At 41.8% G+C, this 14,918-nt stretch overlaps 3 protein-coding genes across 5 annotated transcripts in view; 2 read left to right on the top strand and 1 right to left on the bottom strand.

Moving 5' to 3' along the window:
• LOC118341284 (mediator of RNA polymerase II transcription subunit 13-like) overlaps positions 1–4,330 on the bottom strand; it is a 19,114-nt gene extending 14,784 nt beyond the window's left edge. Inside the window, exons 1-3 of the mRNA XM_035679501.1 lie at positions 3,860–4,330; positions 2,884–3,118; positions 1,658–1,826 (exon numbers count right to left, since the gene is read on the bottom strand). Of these exons, the coding sequence (XP_035535394.1) occupies positions 1,658–1,826; positions 2,884–3,118; positions 3,860–3,925 (470 nt within the window). The 5' untranslated portion in view covers positions 3,926–4,330. The remainder of the gene's footprint in view (positions 1–1,657; positions 1,827–2,883; positions 3,119–3,859) is intronic.
• Positions 4,331–5,488: 1,158 nt separating this feature from the next.
• On the top strand, positions 5,489–8,914 carry c18h3orf33 (c18h3orf33 homolog (H. sapiens)). Of its 2 annotated transcripts, none has more exons than XM_035679368.1 (5): positions 5,489–5,672; positions 6,035–6,094; positions 7,036–7,195; positions 8,047–8,207; positions 8,319–8,914. In XM_035679368.1, the coding sequence occupies exons 1-5, from the start codon at positions 5,535–5,537 to the stop codon at positions 8,571–8,573; spliced, it is 774 nt and encodes a 257-aa protein (XP_035535261.1). In that variant the 5' UTR covers positions 5,489–5,534; the 3' UTR covers positions 8,574–8,914. The 2 variants fall into 2 exon arrangements, with proteins under 2 accessions (XP_035535261.1, XP_035535260.1); XM_035679367.1 differs by having other exon boundaries at positions 8,316–8,914.
• A 1,545-nt stretch (positions 8,915–10,459) lies between these two features.
• plch1 (phospholipase C, eta 1) overlaps positions 10,460–14,918 on the top strand; it is a 58,581-nt gene continuing 54,122 nt past the window's right edge. For both annotated transcript variants that reach the window (XM_035680377.1, XM_035680376.1), the window contains exon 1: positions 10,460–10,880. The gene's annotated coding sequence lies outside the window, so the exon portion shown is untranslated. The remainder of the gene's footprint in view (positions 10,881–14,918) is intronic.

Below are 14,918 nucleotides of genomic sequence, written 5' to 3'. Positions count from 1 at the left end.
ACACACACACTTACACTTACACACACTTGTAGACATCTTTATGTAAAGACAGGAGCTGAACACCACTGAGCAAGAAAACCCCTCCTGTTCTATGCAACAACTCTTTTATATAGCTGCTAAAACTCTCTGAAAGCATTGCCAATGCTGCCAGAGGGAGCCGAGCCAAAGGGCTGTGCATCAAACACAAGTCAGCTTGGATCAACACAGCCAAAAAGCAGAGGCTCAAATTAGCTTGTTAGGGAACTCCAGGATACACCGGCCCCCTCATTCAAGAGCACAGGGGGACGCTGAATCTATGCCACTACCCTTATGTGCGAGAGGTAGGAAATACAGCTGCACAGAACCCCACTCTGAAGCAGACAGTTATTTATGTGCTGCTGCTGGTTCACCTCGAGCTTGTATTTCTACAACAACAACACAGAGTCGTTTTACCTTGCAGTTGGGAAAAGTGGAGGTGTGGACATTAAACATTACCCTGGAAGTGTTTCTCCACTACTTTAGAGAAGTCTTATGACGGATGACGATTAAACCAGGTGAAAAATGCGTCACGCTGATGACGCAATTAGAAAACCCAACTAGTCCCGTCATACTCGCATTACTACTACTTCCAGGAATCAACTTTCTTGGGAACACAAGATCTCGGTGAGTCAAAGCGAGTTGTAAATGCTTCATAAATAAGAGTTTAAACTGACTTCAAAGTGTCACCACGAAAAAGTCAACAGTGTAGTGTCATGGTTACACTCCTTAACGAAAGCCTTGTGTGTATTCGCTCGAGCTATTTCTCTTATAAAAGAGGATGATCAGTCCAGAAAAGGCGACTTACAAAAACAGTTGAAACAATACAGCTGCGCAGCAACGTCTCTCCAGTTGAATCCCAAATGGGAATTTTAACGATTCAAGGCCAGGAACGGTTATAAGACGTTCAGAGCACAACTTTCATATCAGTGAGGACGTGTGCCCGGTGAGGCTTTCCCCCACTGCAGTACACGTATGCATAAAACACATAATCATCCGTCTTTAACCCGTCTTGAACGAGCCTAATGCTTCACGCATTGATCCCAGCAAATGTCACGTATCACAGTAAATCCATCTATTTATACAGTAACAGCCAACCCCCACATGCTGCAAATCTCCACCGATACTCTAACACGAAATACTGACTGATATTCGACCGTCCAGCACAAACACAATCCACAACATCTTCTGCTGCCACGTTTCAGCAATTGTGCTCCTTAGTTGACCAATAATCTCCGACCGCAGAGCATTTTTTTTCAAACAACGTCAGCAAGTTTGCATATTCTTATTAAAACCTTCCAGGGTATCCGGGCAGCCGAATATCTTCCTTTTTACTGGAAGGACTTTTATTGTGAAACATCTGCAGGAGGTACTGCGATTAATTAACCCCAGCTTAGCTTAACACTGACAAAAGAAGAATCAGTAAGGAGTGAGGGAGTGAATGAGTCAGTGAGAAGAGTATTTCTGTAAAAAAAAAAAAGAGAGAAAGAGCAACAGATAGACGAGTACGGCATGACTGTGTTGTACCAGTACAACAGGTAAAGGTACTTCCCGCTGACCATAAGTGGAGTTTGGGCTTTCATTTGACAATTTATGGCGTGTCGTATAACTTTGCTGTCTGCTCTTAGGAAGCGGGACTTACCTTTTATTAATGGTCTTCTCTTCCTTCTGGTATGGCTTAACGAACCACTTGCCGATGCGAACGAAGCCGCGGTTCATGAGACAGCGCTCCAGTAGGTTGTGGATGGCCTTGAACAGGAGCGTTCGACACTCGTAGGACAGGCCGCTCTCCCACTCACCGTCCTCCTCACCTGAAAAATAAGGCAAATGAGTTACAGCTGAAACTTCTCACAAACAAACGTGTCTCCTTACTTATAAAGGATAAAGCTAATTGTAAACTGCGGTGTGCTAGACGGGTGTGACACATATACGGAGTCCGAGTTTGGCACTGAACATGGGAAAAACAATTGATTTCAACATTTAAGTAATTGGTTGTCGTGCAATAACAAGATCCAAAACATGATTGTAGAAAGTTCAGATGTTCAGCAGGTGAGGTCTACTCAGGCATGGACGTCTTTTGAATGCTGCTCTGGTCAGCGCTGGTTTTCAAAAGCCACACTAAATAATGTTACAAGTCGACAACTTCAAATTAAACCTTCTGAGTGTCTTTGCTGAGTTTAGTGAAATTGTTGCTCCCACAGTTTCTGTAATGACCAATCTGTGTCGTCTTCAAGGAACATTTGGACACTTGAAACTAGAGACAGAATACCTGGTCTGTCTGAGGGGAATTGTTTCACAGATATGATTATCAACAACGCTGGAACGAACACTCGGTGCAAAAATCTTGACTGTGATGCACATCAGCTTGCTTTAATGCTACCATACAAGTCTGTACCTCTGTGGCGGAGAGCCAATGGATTCCACGAGGATTTTACAGACTTTAAAAGACACGTTAGCCACAAATCGGTTAAGACTATCATAACTTATCATCATCAGACTTTGTATCATTAAAACTGCGTTAGAACTGTTTGCCGCAGTCCAGAACGGTTGGCACCGTCATCCAACACTGAACACGTTTAAACATGAACAGTTTCCACAAATAGACCAATTTTGTCTGCGATTCTCTGTCTGCACATCAGCTCTAGAAAACATATGTAAATATCATCAACCGTTTCGGTGTTGAAATGTTTTATCTGACTTTAACATCTAGAGTAGTCGTGCCAATTCAAAAAGCACTGAACCAAGATTGTGAACGCAGATGTGCAAATATTGCCTAACATGGTGAGAATCACTACGTCAGTAAATATCACACACTTTTGGATCTGCAGAAGACACCGAGACGTTGGTGGAGGTGTTGAACGCGCTTACTTGAGAGGTCATTGTGGATAAGCTCGGCAAAACTGGGGTCATCACCCCACCAGAAAAGCCAGAGCTCTCTGCGACCCGGAGTGTGGTGTCTTCTCCACACGCTCAGCACATCCGCCGTCAGGCATCGGCTGAAACTACACAGGATAGGGTCCTCCTCGGTCACAGGGAAAAGGATGGGCGAAGAAGTGGATCCTTGGCACACAAAACGTCGCCATTTTATTCCGGTCAAATCGGCCTAGAACAAGAACATGAGAATTAATAATCAATCACCAATCATCTGTTGTTGACTGCAGAGCTCAGGGGGGAGCGCATGTTTCCACACAAAGTCACGAGAAGCTGAAGACTGCTTGTCCTGTTAAGACAGAAAGTAATTTTCAATGAAAAAAGTTGAAATCTGAGACCTGCTGACATCTTGGAAAGTTTTGCAACAGTTTTGCACATGTGACTCCACAATCATGCCTAAAAACGTAACTGACATGAAGTAATTTACTCACCAGTTATTAGCAACTAGTGACGCACGACTGCAAGACAGTGTGAAGACCAGAGGGCTTCATGTAAAACATAACAGCAGCTATGTGACTCGCCTCGCAACGTGTGCATCATCTAACACCGCAGTGTCACTTTAATCCAAGAAAAATAAGACGTGTATAACATTTCCCCTGTTGGCCTTACCTGTTACCATCACGTTACTACCGCCAATGCTAGCTGAATATTTCCCGAAACCAATTCAGGGCAAACAACACGATTGTGCCATTTTCGAGAGCAACTCTTCAATATAGTCTCCCTGCAGTGTGCGCCGTCTCTCTCGTGAAACTTAGCTTTTAGATCACGATTTTATTTTTTATTTTTTGTGCAAGTCGCAGGCCCGATGCCTTCACGCTAGTCTGCAACTGACGTTACAAAGCTTGTTGCCCTGATTAGCCAAAATGGCTTTCTGGCCTCTCAGCTAACGCAAGCTAGCGCAGGAAACACTTACCAGGCAGAATAGGTTGGAGTGGCAATCCTCCAAACTGGCCCCGTTTGGTACAAAGCACGAACTCATCCTTTCACTGCGGGGTTGTAACGTTAAAGTCCATTGTCTCAATCAGCATCGGAGAGGAGTGGGAGTAGGAGGAGGAAGAGGAGGAGGAGGAGGAGGAGGAGGGGGGGGCAATAGCTGGTCTTCAGTTGTAATTACCCCCGTTAAAACGCCGACCAACTCAGCTAGCTACAGTTAGCTGCGGCTAGTCAGACAGGCAACTTCTCACCGGCGCTTAGCCACCGTTAGCTCGGCGGCTAAGCTCGCGTTAGACAGACAGCCGTAAAGCGTCAACTGTGATCTCGTATCCGTCGGACTCATCAATCCGATATGAAATGTATTGTCTGATCCGGTTAGCCGCAAGCTTCTGCTGCTACTTAACGTCAAACAGTCCACGGTAACATGAGCCGGGGGGACTCGCGTTTAAATCAAACAAACAAAAAGGGAAAAAAGAAAAAGGGAAAAAAAGTTATATGCGCAATTTAAAAAAAAAAAAAATAATAATAATACAAGCTTGAGAACTTATTAAAAAAAAAAACCCCCCCCCCCCCCCCCCAAACACACACACACACACACACAAAAAAAAAAGCTTAGTCCCTGGTGTGCTAATGCTAATGCTAGCTGATCTGAAACAATTTCAAAGCAGAGGAACTCTCCCCTCCCCCTGATCTCTGCTAGCCTGCTAGCACAAAAGCTAACATACCACAGCTCCAACGCTAGCCTGCTGGCTAAATAAAACAATTAGCTTCGCCGCCCTCCTTTTCTCTAAACCCGCCGCGGTGCTCCGTCATAGCAAAACTGCCCTCCAAGCGGACCAAATGCCGAATTAGCGACACTACTCGTCGGCTACTTTTTCTCTGCCTGATCCATGGGTCCTGCAGATTTCCATTATTTCAGTTCATGGATTGAATTCTTTAATGGCGGCCAGGAGGACAACTCTGCCTCTCAACTCCTATTGGCCAATTTGTGGTAATGGGGGCGTCATCCGTCTTCAAGTAGCTCCATGACTTCACAGTTTACAAGATGAGAGCTCCGGTGCGTCTGTCATACAGTCAGTGGTCGCTCCTCAAGTGATGTCTGCTACTAAACGTGTTTCCACTGTGCAACATCTGCGGCGTGTGACTGTTCCGAGAAAAATAAATAAATAAATATGTGTTTTGTTTTTTTTTTCCCCCCCACACACACGGAATATGATTTATTATAGATAGGCATGTGAATAAAGAGGGTGCATCTATTGTCGGACTGCGCCTTTTGCTTTGTGCGTTGACTTTATCCTGCAGATATGAAGTTGTCTGGGTCAAGTTGTGCAGACAAAGATGATCCTAACGGTATTTTAGAAAGCTAATAGGTGGATCTATCAATATTAGCCGCAAAGGTGCATTAACAACTTTGTCCCTCCGCTGTATTGGCGTGCTTACACGGAGCTTTTTGCACCTAATAACTTTGACATTCACATCGCAAAGTATTGCAATCGTGTGGCGTTTTATAACACAATGCATTCAGGCGCACCTAAACGCCATCCTGTCATATCCACAGCGAACCACAGGGCGGACACTTCACGCAAGCTTTCACCCTTTTTACGTCCCTCCCCAGGTGGGCGGAGCGTCGGGCGCGTCGAGAAAATGTCAACAACATGCCGGAGACTTCCAGAGAAATAGAAACTGAACGAGGAATGAGTGACAGACAACAAAGAGATGGAGGAAAGCAGTCGTCTCACAACATCGTGTCTTTAATAGCTCAGTTCGCAGATGATAATTTAACACTCGTGCGGGTAGGAGTCTCCTTTCGTGTGACTTGTGGATGGTGTGGATGTGCAATATGGTGCTCGATTCACCTGGCTCTGCATTTAATCTTTCATCTGCTGGTAGTCTATTTATTGGTAAAAAGAGGGGGAAATCTGTGCCTTCAGGACCATTTCCTTCCCAAATATCCCTCTGTACCACATGGTGCCATGGAATCATTCACCACACTGACCAGACAGGCTGTCAGGCATCAGCAGTTCCCCTGTGTCACCATTATCTCTATCAGAGTCCTTCCTCATTGTCATTGTCCTGCACACATTTGGGTTGAGGGTGTATCACTGTCATCCTGTCAGCTCCTAAACCCTTCACTGCTCTCTTGTGTCTCACACAGAACATAAGCACCGGGCTGGCAATTGCTGGTGTTGTTGTAATAGCAAGGAGTATCAAACTGGTAAGAGAGGAGTTGCACACAGTTGCACATTTTGTGTTTAATGTGCATTTGCTGTTGTAATAGCTTTCTCACTTTGTTGCAGGCTACATTTTGACACTAGAACTTAGATATTTTACCTTTTCTGAAGTCCAAAATTACCCTATTACAAGTAAATGAATTTAAAATGTTACTTGAGTAAAAGTACTGTATTGTCAGCCACACTCATTATGTAGAATGCTTTTATTATTACAGAATATTATATTATTCTGTTATGAATATATGTAAGAGCATTTTAATGTTATAGTTTGTCAATGTGGAGCCAGTTTTAGATACTTTGTATACTACTGGGTACATAGGCAATTCATATGCTATAAAAAAGGGATGTTTTTCCTTGTCACTGTGCTTGGAATTATTGGGTCTTTGTAAATAATTTAGTCTACAGTAGTCTACAGTCTAAACCTGCTTTATTTCAAAAGTGTTGTGATATAAGTTATGTTATGATTTGCCGCTATACAAATAAAATTGAATACACATTGAACTGAATTAATAGTATAGTCGCTACTGAATCCTCTAAGCAAATCATATATATTTTACTATAAGAATCAAACGAATAAAGTGCAGTAAAAACTACAATATATATCACTACAATATACCCCTTTAAATATAAAGTAGCATATAATGTAATTACTCAAGTAGAAATATGTCAAAGTACAGTGCTTTAGTAAATGTACTTAATTCCAACACTGCTTATACTCAGTAAGGTGGAAACTATATATAGTTATATAGAACTATATAGAGCTTGATTAAGGCCAAAAGGCTCCTTTTATTAACCAGTTCATTCAGGCTTTCATTGCATATTGTAACATTAGACTTGTAGGATGTGAATAAAATACATTTTCACATATTTTACCCAAATGAGTCATTAAACGCCGTCAACAAGCTGTCTTATTCCTCCTCCTCAGATCACCAAATTTCAAGCTGCGTCCGAGATCCCTGCTCGTTTCATCGAGAGGAACGTCAGCCTTCGTGGGAAAGTTCATTCAGTCACAGAGAGAGGAGTTGAAGTGGAACATGTCCCGATTCATGTGCCTGTCCTCTCTCCGCTACTTTCAAAACACAAAGGTAATGTGGGGGTTGTCCTTTGAGTGAAATCATGCACACACAATAAAGCTTGTGTGCCTCCCTACGCAAGAATAAGTGCAACACAAATCCCACCTACTGCTTGTCGTGTCTCTTTTTATCTTGTTAACAGCAAAAAATGTCACTGTGGCATTTTTACTTTGTAAAGTCAGACTGTTGCACTTTATCATCTTTTCATGAGTGAGAGTGACAGGTAACCTTGTTAGCTACGTTATCATATCACAGTGTGCCCTGAGCAATAAAATCAAGCAGCTTTTGCTTTATATAGAGTGCTCCATCAGCAACTGTAGTGTGTGAAGGACTCACAGCTATTTCAAATATTACTTTAGTCCCACTTGACCTCCTACATTTTAAAGCTGGTTAGACTGATCCTTTGCTCTTACACAAAGATAATTTACTGGTATTTAAATCATAAATGTGGACGTCTGAGTTTTCTACTTTACAGATAAAGTCTCACTTAATTTATCTATGTGAATTTTGTAGTCTTGTTTAGTGAGTTAGTTACTGATTTCTGACTGAAGTCTTTTTAAAAAATGTAGACCATTCTATGTGGGCAAAGTTCTTGTATAGCTGCTTGTGCACATACATTTCACACTTGAAGTCTACCTCATTTTGTTAAAATTAGTGTAGAAAACATTTTCTATTTCTTAAAAAAGGATAAAGATAAAAGGTGTAGTTGTGCAACTCAGCACTAGTGTCAATGAAACTTCAACAATACCCAGTCCCTAATCAATTATCACTGCTCAACAGAGTGTGCATACTACAACTACACAAGTCAGCTATAAACTTTACTGTGACATGTAAAGTAAATGTCCCTTTTTTGTCCTCTTTAGGTGTGTGTACATCCACGATGCTGGTGCATCTTGCAGGAGTGGAGCTGACTCCAGAGGGCAGGGTATGGCTGCAGAAGAACCTGGCTCCTGCCCAAACAGTCTGGCTAAAACTTATAAGCCGAGAGGACGACACACTACACTGTTTGGTGTCTCAAAGCAAGGTGGGGCTTCTAATTCCCCAGACAAAGTTTTATAGCTTATTTATAACACTTAATGTCAGACAGATAGGAGTTTATTCATGCAGTCATTTCCTTCCCTTGTCTCTCCAGCAGGGGTCAGTGTGGAGCTACTGTATGAATGAAGAGGTTCTCAGGCTCGGTCTGGCTCGGACTGCGCCCGTCGTCGGAGTCCTGCCTGACTCTCGCCTCTACTGGCGTCTCCACAAACGGCTGCACAGGGCAGAGGTCAGAGCTGAGAAGAAGGGGCGGGGACTGTGGAAGGAGGACAGCCTATGGGACAGGGCCTCCAAGGCTGTCTGGGAGAGTGCTTTATTCAGACTGATGATGAGGATCTTTAAGAGGACGTGATGCACCAAGTGACTAATCGTTCCAAGACAGACATGTTTCTGAGCTCTGAAATAATCATAATGTGAAAACACACTCTGTTTTATTTACACTGCTCACTTGCTATTGCCTACTGATATATTGTCACATATAAAGGGAATTTAAAAGTCTTACTACAGGCTAAAAATTGCCATAAGTTGTCAAAGTTATGAAAACAGTTAATGTTATAAAGAACCAGAGCTCAAATTTTTTTTTTACTTTACTTTCCTCAGTACACCTGTTGCCATGGTTTATGCTTTATTTTTACTCTATTTCACCGTCTTTGGAAGTTTTAAATGATTAAAAGGTTGTTAAAACCTCCCTGATACTAATTCCTTGGCTTTCATTTACCCCATTATACCACCTCCCGTGTGTGTGTGTGTGTGTGTGTGTGTGTGTGTGTGTATGTGTGTGTGGGACACCCCACCAAACACAAGACAGGGGTAGGGTATGTTAATGTGTTCAAAATGGAGAGGGGGGTCCACTTGTCCCTCTCTGAGATCACTGTTGCTATAGAAACACCCAATGTGAAGCAAAGGCTAAACTCTATATTGGCTGCCCTCAAACCCCATGGGAGCCTTACATGTTGTGTGTATGTGTGGGGGTCTTTAAGTACCTATAAAGAGGGCCCTTGCAGCCGTAATATGACCAAGACATTAGAGTATTTAAGCACTGAAATAGAACAGAAATCAGACCCAGCCTGTAAACTGCCTTTAATTTAATATCATATATTATGAAAAGAAGAATAAGATTTGTATCAGTTGATTTTGTGCCAATGAGAGTACATCAACCCCTGCAAAAAGCAAATGTTCTGTGTGTCCAGGATTATGCTCATGTGATTGTCATTATTGTTTGCCAAACAAGTCCATTGCCAAAATTACATCTTGTGCCTCTGTGTGCTGTCGTTTCTATCCACGCTTCATCCATGCAAGGCAGAGGAGGAGGAGGAGGAGGAGGAGGAGGGCCAGCAAATGAGGACAGACTGTGATGTGTGTCCTGTGGGGTGCAGGGTGACGGGGGTCTCGGTGCAGTGAGAGGTAGTACTGAAGCAGTCAATCCAATGGGCGCGAGGAGATTAGTGCAAAGAGGAGGAGGGTCACAGGGGTAGAAGGGGATTTTGGGACCGAGCACAAAGGCAGGAGAGGAGGAGTCACGGTGGAAGGGAAAGGGAGTGAAGGAAAGGAGGGGGGTTGATGAATCAGCTAGCCTCTCTTTTGTTGTGCAAATGTTACTAGCGACTGTTACGGCCGGAGAGGCTTGTGATTGGTGGGCTGGTTTAAATTGTAAGGTGCATTTCAGGCTGATGGCTGTTGCTGCCAGACTTTGAACTGTCACTGAGGGAGGAGTGGGAGGGAAACCACGGCTGAGACAGACAACAGGGGGAGAGGCGGAGTAAAGTTTCTGAAGCTGGAGATCACAGAGAACTAGTGCTGTTCACTAAGGAAGTATAAATATTTAACATACCCTTTTAATATTTGGTTTGACTGCAACTTTTATCTCAGATCTTAATCTAATATTTGTGCCGATTTCTTTGAGTGCAACCATGCTTACTATTTAACTGGAGGCACTATACTGGACTGTATAACATACGTTGCTTACCATTTAATCAAATTGAATCTTGAAGTAGCTATTTAATGATTCAAATGACCAAGAACCTCACTTTAAAAGAGTTTGAGACCATTTGCTTCTTCATCACCTTTTAGGCACTACTGGGCATAATAATGAGTGATCTGATCGTAATAAAACTAAATAATTATAATGTCAAATATGATATAATTAACATTTAATCAAATTAAAAGAAAGAAAATAAGGTATTGTCACACTGGTAAAAGGGGTAATAAGGATATTTTCTTATTGATGTGCATCTCAGTGTTCTTAAATTTTGACATATAAGGATTTAATTAGTCTGATTTCTTTTTTTTTTCCTTCCTAAATTTGAATGTGAGGACTGAATAAATGAGTAAACCATCTCTTTGGCTCTCTTGTGGAAAAGTAGTCCCCTTCCGTAATCCAGTCCAGGTTTTCACTAATTCACTAGTCCCACACTGGTAGTAGTCATTTGAAAAGGCACTGTGCTTGATGTAGTGTTGGGTATTTGCCCACACCAGTGAAGTTGTTGGGACATTCTTCCTCCCTGTAACCACACTGTTGGGACTATCACTGGCTTGTATTATATTTTTGCCCTTTGCCATGGACGTTCAGCGCCTCGAGGACTTCTGTTCTGGAGAAAGTGGCAGGATTTTGTGAGGAAGCTGACAACGTGGTTTCAAAATCAGACAAATCAAGACAGAAGTAAGTGAGCCTGTGATGCTTGATGTGATTCATGATGGACTGACATTGTTTTAAGATAATAGCATGGCATTATAGCTCACAAGATTTATTTAACTAACTTTTAAAAACAGTTTCTTGGAACTTAACTGCAGTTTTCTGACTACGGTAATCTGCACACAGTTTGCTGTCACTTTAATTTTCTGTTGGTAGGGAGCTGTATACAGTATCCAAGCAGATGTGCACCTGTTAAACGTGTGTGCATGGACACATGCTCTGTTAAATAGAAACTCAAGACATTTCTGTCTTTATCTTTATTGCACCCCTGCAGGTAAGCCACAGGCAATCAGGCTCAAAACATTTTTTAAATTCTTGGATCATTTTGACAACCACAAACAGCCTGAGCTGATGTGATAACTTATATATTTCTGTTGTGTGCTTTGACTTCTTTGTTACCAGAATCAATAATTCATCTATGTGATTGATAAAGCATTTTCTGCTGCGTGCATTTCACATTTCGTTGCTCCTTCCCATTGTGCTTTAACAACAGAGATTTGCGGCAGGGCAGCATAACAAAGGCCTTTATTACACTCAGCCGGTAGCCATCCCGGAGAGAAAGAGATGGGGCACTCCCCCATCTGAGAGCAGAGTCCTTGGGGATTTTTTTGATTTGATTTGAGTGGCTGAGTGTAGTTGGCCTGGGTGTGAGAGACAAAGAGATTTAAAGAGACAGAGAGCTGGTGTGACACTAACTGACATGCACCCCCCCAAAAAAGATGAACTCTCTGTCTCATAAACCTTACAGAGTGTTGTCAACATCTCATACAAGGAGTGTCTTTGTCAGGCAGAGCTGGTGAAGCTTATATGTAAATTGACACATGCATAAAAGCCTGAGATCCAAATTCAGCCACTTTTAAAATGCACTCTGGAGTTGCTAGTTGAAAATGTATCCATATATGAGGCAGATCTTTTCTTTCACCTGCTGTCACAATAAGCACTTACTGGTAAGCAGCTATAACACTGGTTAGCTATTCCATCACACACCCACATGCACTAAAGAGTCTCTGTGTGTTGTGTGTGTGTGTGTGTGTGTAGGAATGCATCGGCCGTAAAGTGACTCCCTTGTTATTTTGTGACTTGAAGTATTGTGAACAGTGTATCAGCTTGCTGGTGTAGGATTGTAGGAGTGGAAACATGACTCTTTGTGGGTGCTGTGATCCCTCATGAATAATTGAAGTTTCTTGGTGGAAAGGAAGGGAAGAACACTTTTGGACTGAATGAACCAAACTGTGTATACGCTGTATGCATGTGTGCGAAGGTAAGAAAGGATAGCATAAGCAGAGAGTGACTTTCTCACGCACAACTTTCAGAAAAACTAACAAGTTGTCACTCTGCGCTACTGTATGTCAGAGGGCCAATCACGCATTTGCTCATATCCATTTACAAACACTGAAATGGGAAACTGCGTGCGTATTGGACTCTCTTGGTACAAGCTGACAAGCAGAAAATGAACAGTTCTCTCTTGTCAGTGAGGACACTGAGCAGACAGTTTGAGTCCAAAACCTGAGAGTAAAAGTAAAGGATAGGAACAGGAGGGAGAGCCTCTGCTTGAAATAGATCTGAGGGTTTGACTTGTGACCTTACCCACCCCTCAATTCCACGGTAAAGCAAGACGAATCCCCCTCCCACCCCACCACCACCACCACACACACGCACGTTCTATCACATGCATGTGCACAGAGCAGCACACATGAAAGTTAAAATAAGACTGAGCTGGTAAAGTTTTCAAAATATACTTGATATTCTGGCTCTGGAGACAGAACTTTCACCTATAATGGATTTACAAATGGTAGAATCAATAGCATCTTTTGGAATAAATTAATAATTTCAGGATGTACTAGAAAATATTTTGACACTTTCTCTTAACTTTAAGCAAAAGTGCACTCATGTTGTCTTTTTCAGCTTTAAATCTAGACAGTGCATGCGTTTGGATCAACAGCACTTTTGCAGAGAAGATTTCTCCTCTTTGTTTTTACGATTCCATGATATTGTACAGCGTCTGTTGACAAGCTCAGATAGCCTCACTGCCCCTCTGCATCACAGCTCTGACCCCTCAGTAACCTTGCTGCCTCCTCCTTATCCGGTTCAATGAAATGGCACTGGCTAGACAATTTAGATCTTACAATTTCCGATTCTTTCCTCCCAGCCAGCATTGTAAAAACATATTGTAGCCACTTGGGGGCTGAAATGATTAGCTGATTAAGTAGTTAGTTGATTCTCAGAAAATTAATCAGCAACAATTTTGATGATTACTTAATTGTCAGCTAACGGGAAAGAATTTTACAACCAAAATTGTCAAATTGCCAGCTTTTCAAATGGCTTTGCAGCTTTATCTATATAAACTGAATATCTTTGCGTTTTGAACTGTTGGTCAGACAAGCAATTTGAAGATGCCGCTGTGGATTCTGGGAAATTGTGATCAGTAAGTTTCATTAATTCTTTAGCAGGAATACAAACTGATGTAATGCACCCTGTGCTACAAATATTTAAAATGCCCCCTGTGAGACTGATGAGAAGGCAACATCTGACCACCCAGAACACAAACACATGAAACAGAAATGTTATTTTATAGAAAGCATTGCAGAATGGCATCTTATAGGATGGGATACTTATAAGATACAATTCCTTTTACCTCTGTTAAAAGTCTATACTTCAATGCTCGAGACCACTCAGGTTGTACCTTGAAACCATCTGTCCAGCCATCAGCATACCAAGACTGTTTACTCTTTGTTCTGCTTAACAAGCAATTACAAGCTACTCATTGACTCTGTAGAACAACAAGATAGTTTATAGGTCTAATGCCATTAGGATCCTCATCCATCCCAACTGACTTCTAGTGAAGAGAGATATACAGGCAGCAACATAACAGTGTTGGCTATAAGCCAGCACTTGTGTTTTATGAGCGTTGTCATAACCACTGAGACAGTTGCAAATTTTGTCATAATATTCTAAACATGGTTGATAATCACTCAACTTTTATGGCAGCTGGTCACATAAAATAGCACAACCATTGTATACCTCATTAATCATGTCTAACTCAAGGGCTCTTTGGCATGTGTCAATATGGGGTGACAGATGCTGTTTTTACGTCTGCGTGTCATGAGAGGACCATTGTTACATGCCATGCAAACTTAACAGTCCCTTAAAAGAGAACAATGATTTATTACAGCTTGAGTAGTATGTTTTATTACGATAATATTGCACTGTCAATTGCTGAGATCTGGAAACAGGGAGACAGTGCTACAATGAAGTTTGATGGAGCAAAGAAGATAAGCAGTCAGGCAAATAGATAAACAAGCCAACAGTTTATCTGTAATATGGCAGAAATATAATATTCAAGTTCATTTATATCGGGGAGGGGTCATATCTCCATGTCTCCTCTCAATGTTATATTTGACAGACACAATATTACCTAAAGGATGGACTTCTGAAGACTGTATAAAATAGAAATGGATTGCTATCCTGTCAGATAAAATGTGTGTTTTACATACAGGACAGAAAAGTGCTAAAATGCTTCATCCACACTTTTCAGATTGTATTACTCCTGTTTGATTTAAATATCTACTACAACAAAACTTTTAACTTGGGGGCATCCCTGACCTACTTCCTGTTATGGCCTGAGATAGAGTGGCTCATCAGGCAGTGAAACATTTATTTTAAAGCTGCTTTCTGTAGCTTGGTAGATAGGAAAGAACAGACTGTATTACCCTAAGCTTTGGGCCCTCCTATAGACGAGTAGGCTACTAGTGTTACATGTAGTCAGTAGAGGAGAAGCAGAGAAGCAGAGTCATTTTACTAGCTCACACTACATGCACTGACACACACACACACACACACACACACACACATGGCTTGTACTGGTACTTTGTTATTTACATTGTGTCCAGTATGCTTATTTGCTTTCTTGCTGAAAGTTAGATGACAAACCATGGTCCTGCTTGACTGCCATTGCTAATATCAATGATATTATTGTCGTTATTATTATTAGTTATTATTAAGTAT

Source organism: Morone saxatilis, unplaced genomic scaffold, assembly GCF_004916995.1.
Source record: "Morone saxatilis isolate NCDOM2014 unplaced genomic scaffold, NCSU_SB_2.0 Contig8, whole genome shotgun sequence".
In the NCBI taxonomy this organism is placed as follows: Eukaryota; Metazoa; Chordata; class Actinopteri; family Moronidae; genus Morone; species Morone saxatilis.
The sequence above is the reverse complement of the archived record's forward strand: the minus strand, read 5'-3'. Positions and strand labels throughout refer to the sequence as shown.

Coding starts and splice junctions, on each gene's coding strand:
- c18h3orf33 (XM_035679367.1), top strand. CDS start 5,535: ATGCCGGAGACTTCCAGAGAAATAGAAACTGAACGAGGAATGAGTGAC. Junction 5,673..6,034: donor ATAATTTAACACTCGTGCGG/GTAGGAGTCTCC, acceptor TGTCTCACACAG/AACATAAGCACCGGGCTGGC. Junction 8,208..8,315: donor GTTTGGTGTCTCAAAGCAAG/GTGGGGCTTCTA, acceptor TTGTCTCTCCAG/CAGGGGTCAGTGTGGAGCTA.